Genomic DNA, 6241 nt, shown 5'->3' with positions numbered 1-6241 from the left:
AATTAGACATTGATCTTAACGGGGATTGAATGTGAATCTTTGGCCAAGCGGCGATCGTTTCTCAGGGCTTTTTGTCGACTTTCTCTTGTTCCAAAAGAAGAGAAATCTACCTGCAAAGACTCTCCAATGCTGAAACCAATAAGAGAGTGAAATCAAATGTGAAAGCAAGTATATTTAGGATTGTGAATTGAGTATCCCTTGAAGAATGCTAATTATATTTATAGGATTAGTCATGCATCATAAACCTATTTTATATTAAAATAGTACTTACCTGAAAATATAATAATCACGTAATAAATAATAACAACATAATAAATAATAACTGAAGGGTCAAACTACAGAGATTTATAAGTGTTTCTCACGATGTAATATTGTTCATTGTTTGAAGACAAAGCATAAGAAACCCAGGAGCCATGAACATAAAAAGAGAAAAAAAAACACGAGGAGCCTTGAGTATTGATCAAGTTTTACTCTGGGTACGATGAAAACAGAAAAAATTAGTTCATGGACGAGTATGAGGCAGGGTCTTCCCAGATCATTTATTGCCGGCAGGTTCAACCAAAAGCAGCCTTCCATCAACAATCTACACCACGCAGGAAACGAGAAAAACATATTGAAGTAAACAAAAAAAAAAATCCATCTTGCAGTATGAATTTATTGTCAGATCCATTCCTGTTAAAGATTCTTTTTATTAGTGGGTGCAGTGATGAAATCAAGAAAGCGAGATAACTAAAAAGAAATCAAAGATATAACTAGACGGCTCAATTTGTTCATGCTTAAGAATTTCCATGTCCTATCCATGAAATTCTCACCCATCACCAAGGCTAGATAAAAAAAATTATACAATCTTGATGTGCATATGTGCAAACATGACAATTAATTATCAAATTAGAGTAAGCCACGGATGTATGCAGGAGCATTTGGATTTATAATAAGAATTAGACATGCCCAGGACATTTCCAACCAGAAGTCACAACATAGTTTTCCATGCATAGTAGTAGACTGTGTAACTATAAACACAATATACAAGTTAGAATTATAAACATGATAAATACAACTCTCAGTAATTTAATCTCATTAATGCTTAGAGAGAGCAATATTAGTACGTAACTGTTGAAAAGAACAAATAAAAAACCGAAATCAACATCACGAGAGGATAACTTTTTAGGTGCATTCCAAAACTTGGTGGATGTATCAAAAGGCACTCAATACAACTTTATGTGGAGTACAGTAATGTTTATGTTGACCAACAAAAGCCAACAAGGACACTGAGACAGCTAGACAACTTGTTCATCGAAATACTTTAATATTTCCAATCAGCAATCATTCAGGTATTTAAACAAACACCTTCAATGCGTAGTCACTTGCACCAGAAATATAGTCAATCCAAGTATACAGATAGGGTGCCTAGTATGATATTGGTAAAAGGAAACAACAGTGGATACAGATGAGATAAAATTACCCTGCCATTCATGGCTTTCAGAGCCTTTTCCGCTTCCATTTCAGTGTTGTAGGAGACAAACCCATACCCTTTGGGTCTTTTAGTTCTAGGATCCAACACGAGATTAACTGAATAACAGAAATGAACAAGGGGTGAGAAAAATGAGAAAGGGAGCAAAATTGAAACAGAGAAAAAGCCGAACACAAACACAAACAAAGCAAAACACACCACTAGCAAGTTGTCCGAACGGAGCGAACAACTTCTGCAGCTTATCCTGTGTAATGTAAAAAGATAATCCTGAAAAACAAAACGAAGCAATGGTGAGGATTAGGGCCTTGAGTTGATCAAAGAGAGGAAAGAAAGAAGAACCCTAACTGGTGACTATGAGTTTTCTCCCCATTCTCTACAACATTTATCCTTTATTGTTCTACTCATCTCCATTTTATATTTACTTCTTCATTGATTTAAAAAAAAAAATTGGATTTCAAATCATGAATTGGGTCTCTCAATTAAGTTCGTATGTTAATTAATAATTAAAAAAATATATTTTTAATTAAATCTTTATTATTTAATATCTTTTTTTTATTATCTGATTACGAGTAAGTGGATGAATGTTATCATATTATTTATGATGTGAAGTGAAATTTTGTATTTAACAAAAATAATATTGTGATAGTTAGTTAACATAAAAATGCTATTTTGATTAATGTAAAATAACGAGTCATTTTTATTGATTATATAACGAAATCAATTATCATATTTTCTGATAACTTTGAGATTGCGCTTCTTATGCAGACTCTATGTTTTCAATAAGAAAAAAATGTAGCTCATATTTTTACATTAATTATAAAATAATTTTGGTTTAATAGGTTCGGAGGTCTCTATATTTGCGAGTTTGTTTCAATTGGGTCTTCCAATTTTGAAAGTGATCAATTGAGTCCCTAGTTTGGTTAATTTGATTTAATAATAGCATTTCCGTTAAATGTAGTTAACAACGTTAACTTTTTTTTTAAGCTGAGACATCCAGTGGATTTTTAACATTTGTAATTGTTAAATATATTAATAAATGAAAATATAATTAGAAATTATTAAACATATTAAATTATGTTAAACAACTAATAATATATAATTAGAAATATCTCGTTGTGTGGAAACCACCTTCTCCACTTCTCCTTCCTCTTTCTCACCTTCTCCTCTCTTTGGGAAACTTTCTTCTCACCCTCCCACACTTAACTCCAATCTCGTTGTTGGAACTGACTGACGTTTCTGGTTTCTCTTTGTGCTCCAAGATTGTCAAAATCAGGTTTGGTTTTGGTTTCAATTTTGATTGCTGATTAAAATCATGTTCTCTCGTGTAGAGAAGGGTTTGAGTGGTCAACATTGCATGGAGTCCGAGAACACAAACCCCCTTTTTCTGTATGGTGAAAAACTGAAGCTTGATGAGCGGTTTGGTTGTTCTGTGTGGTGTAGGTATGGAGGCCGAAGAGAGGAACCAGAAAGGGTGCAAGGGCTCAAGGTTCCAGAGTTTTTCTTGCAGTGGGGGCACAGGAAGCGGCTGAGATGTGTGAGGGTGGATTTCTCTGCAAAATTAGAACCATCCTTTTCATGAATGGTGATACCCATAGCTGCAAAATTGGATTTCTCTGCAAAATTAGAACCACCCTTTTCTTTGTGTTAAGTTTCAATCGGCGTGGCCGGGGTTGCTCATCCCAATTCTTTCTCGCACTCTTGGACCCAACCAGCGCATCGGAGACCTTCGAGATCCCGGCGACAATGGTGGCCATCTTTTTCTTTGCGGCGGAGTCCACCACCACCGCCGATACCTTGAGCCTGCTGGACAACCTCCTCCCAAGAAAAAGTGACGCCCGCCGCGGACTAGGTGACAACTGTTGTTGGTGTTGTTTTGCTGCTCTCTGCAACAAAACAACACCAATAAAAATAATATGATTATAATGGAAAAGAAGAAGAAGGTGAGGAAGGTTTGAAGTCAGAAGGGGATTTGGAAGAGGAAGAGTGAGGTTTCCACAGTATAGCTCGTGAAGCGTGGGGAGGTTTCCAAGCTCCGGAGGGATGTTTCCCGTGAGCTCGTTGCTGGAGACGGCGAGGTACCGGTGCTGCCAGGTGCCATATTCGGGAGGAATCTGGGTAAAGAAATTATTAAGCATATTAAATTATGTTAAACAATTAATATTTAACAATTAATATATTTAACAATTAAAAATGTTAAAAATCCACCTATACGATGCCACCTGGATGCCTCAGCTTAAAAAAGTTAACGTCGTTAATTGCATTTAACGAAAATGCTATTATTGAATCAAATCACCCAAAAATTATAAAACATGACATAAGAATCCGATAGTGAACAGAACCAAAAAAAAAATAGGTTTAATCATTCACGAAGTCCCTATCGCGTGGAATCTCAATTTAGTCCCTTTGTTTCTGGAAATCTCAATTGGGTCTCAAATTTATGAAAATTGCAACAATTGGATCCTTTTCGTTAAATTGTCTCCAACGGCGTTAGTGTGTGTTTGACATGACACGCTGTAGTTAGTTTCTTAACTGACGTGACTGACTGAAGCAGAGGCAGGTCAAGCACGTGAATGATTAAACCTTTTTGCGTTATACCACTCTCGGCGTTATACCACTCTTTGCAAACCAAAGAAACCGAGCTTTTGTCCTTTCGAGATTTTAACATCCCTAGAATTCTTTCCTATACCTCATAAGGAAAAGTGGAGTTTGATTTTGGATTATCCCTCTTTCTCCTACACTCCATCTTCAACTCAAGAATAAAGAGACAAAAAAAGAGCCAAATTTTCCGACACCGTGTGGATCAACAATGAGATTTTTAAGCAGCCACCTTGTCAAATTATGGTAAAGCAACCAATGAAAAAGGAAGACTCAAACAAAGTGAACTTAAGGAGTAGAAAAAGAAACAGGTACAAGGAAAAGGGTTTGCAGAGAGCAGCAAATTGTCAATGACAATAAATAATTCCCGAAAAGAAAGTGTAAAGCAGTGAAAGAAAAGAAAGAAATTTGCTGAGTGAACTCTCCAAAGTTGAAAAAGAAGCTGCTGCTATGTACCCTTCACTGTTGACTGCAAAGGTACCTGCTTTCAGCCATGTTTTCTCTTTGAACACAAGAAAACAACAGAATTTAAGAGCATTCGGAACTGAAACAAAAATTTGGAGACCCAGATGAGCTTAATGGAATCTGCGATCCGTTAAGAGGTGGAAGGAGATCTAGAAGGTATATATTTATATGGGTGTATGTGAGAGGAGGAAGGAGAAAGAAAAGGTTAGGTCATTGAAAATTGGGATCTTTTTCCCTAAACAGAAACTTCTCAAATCACTTTTATCCGATGACGACGACAACTGCACACACTTTGTCAAGGTCAACTTGGATTAAACCCTAAATCCCCAAAATGATACCCCAATTTGTGAAATGGAATGAATTGTGGATGAACCCTATAAGTACTCAGAAGAATCTCAATCCCTAATTCGATCAAATAAAAATTTGAATCCCAATTTTGGTTTAAAACTTTCATTTTCTGTTTACTTAAAAAATTTTATTATCCACGTGCTTCAGCTGCCCCTGCTTCAATCAGCCACGTCAGTTAAGAAATTGACTACAGCGTGCCACGTCAAACACACACTAACGTCGTTGGAGACAATTTAACGGAAATGATCTAATTGTTACAATTTTCATAAATTTAGGATCCAATTGAGATTTCCAGAAACAACGAAACTAAATTGAAATTCTACGTGAAAATAAGAATTTCGTGAATGATTAAAAGAAAAATACTTATGATACAAAATGCATATCAAAACAAACAAAATACCAAAACATGATTTTCTCTTTTGTAGCACGTAAAGCACCCTATCCTTCCCAGGAACATAGAGTCCACCACTGGTAGGCTTTTCTGGTTCCAGTGTCATGGTAGTCTAGTTTATGTCAACCACTTCAGAGAAAGCTCCATTTTCCTATTCAAAACCAGCAACAACAACAAAAACCGATCAAACTAAAATTCGAAACAGTTTAGCAAGATGACAGCAATAAAACAAATTCAATACTAACCTCCATGACGTAAATTAGTTGAATTCTTAGTCACGAACTCTACACAGCAAAGTCTACGAAGAAGATTAACAAGAATACCACTGTATGAAAATAGAATAAAATTAAGCAACTCCCAAAACTCTAATCCCTAATCGAGACACTCAGAACACTCGGTAAACTCGACTCGTAAAAGTATACTTCATATAAAATTCAACTCGTGAGATGTACCAAAATTGACTTTACTAGGCACCGCGAGAACGCGACCGAGGACCGCCCGGAGAGCTAGTAGACGAAGAAAAAATGGAGATACGGATTGCACTTTGGGTCTTCGAGAAGGGTTTTTGAATCTTGTATTTGGATTTCTGATTTGTGTTTTTGGTTTTTGATTTAAGTTTTCAAAATAGAAACTATTAGTACTATAGTTTTTCTGCTAATTAGTTTGAGTTCAAACTGCAAAAGCTCAAATCGCAGCAAACAATTAGGATCTTTGGAGTTATCCAAAGACCACCAAAAGAAGCGCGGTGAGAGGTATTATGCAACATTAAGCTGTGACAAATGGGAATACTAAAAATTTAATATAAAAATTAAAAAAAAAAATTATCTATATCTATATTAATTATTTTTTAACGGCTTCATATCACTTTTTCATAAACACATTTTTTTATCCTCATCTTTATTAATATAAGTTATTTTATTATTTTAATCTTTCAATTTTATAATTATTTTTACAATTTTAATAAATTTATA

The 6241-nt window shown here is 35.3% G+C and overlaps 1 protein-coding gene across 3 annotated transcripts; it reads right to left on the bottom strand.

The window, feature by feature from the left end:
• Positions 1-323: 323 nt before the first annotated feature.
• LOC148196804 (organelle RRM domain-containing protein 6, chloroplastic-like) lies at positions 324-5997 on the bottom strand. 3 transcript variants are annotated; one of them, XM_088093743.1, is made up of 6 exons: positions 5723-5997; positions 5516-5568; positions 5280-5421; positions 1670-1738; positions 1463-1569; positions 324-583 (listed from the first exon to the last, which is right to left on the bottom strand). In XM_088093743.1, the coding sequence occupies exons 3-6, from the start codon at positions 5374-5376 to the stop codon at positions 536-538; spliced, it is 321 nt and encodes a 106-aa protein (XP_087949869.1). In that variant the 5' UTR covers positions 5377-5421; positions 5516-5568; positions 5723-5997; the 3' UTR covers positions 324-535. The 3 variants fall into 3 exon arrangements, with proteins under 3 accessions (XP_087949869.1, XP_087949868.1, XP_087949870.1); XM_088093742.1 differs by having other exon boundaries at positions 5516-5595; positions 5723-5996; XM_088093744.1 differs by lacking the exons at positions 5280-5421; positions 5516-5568; positions 5723-5997 and adding an exon at positions 1817-1907.
• Between the last annotated feature and the right edge of the window lie 244 nt (positions 5998-6241).

This window comes from Vigna umbellata, chromosome 6, assembly GCF_029865625.1.
Source record: "Vigna umbellata cultivar VRB3 chromosome 6, Vumbellata_1.0, whole genome shotgun sequence".
NCBI lineage: Eukaryota > Viridiplantae > Streptophyta > Magnoliopsida > Fabales > Fabaceae > Vigna > Vigna umbellata.
The sequence above is the reverse complement of the archived record's forward strand: the minus strand, read 5'-3'. Positions and strand labels throughout refer to the sequence as shown.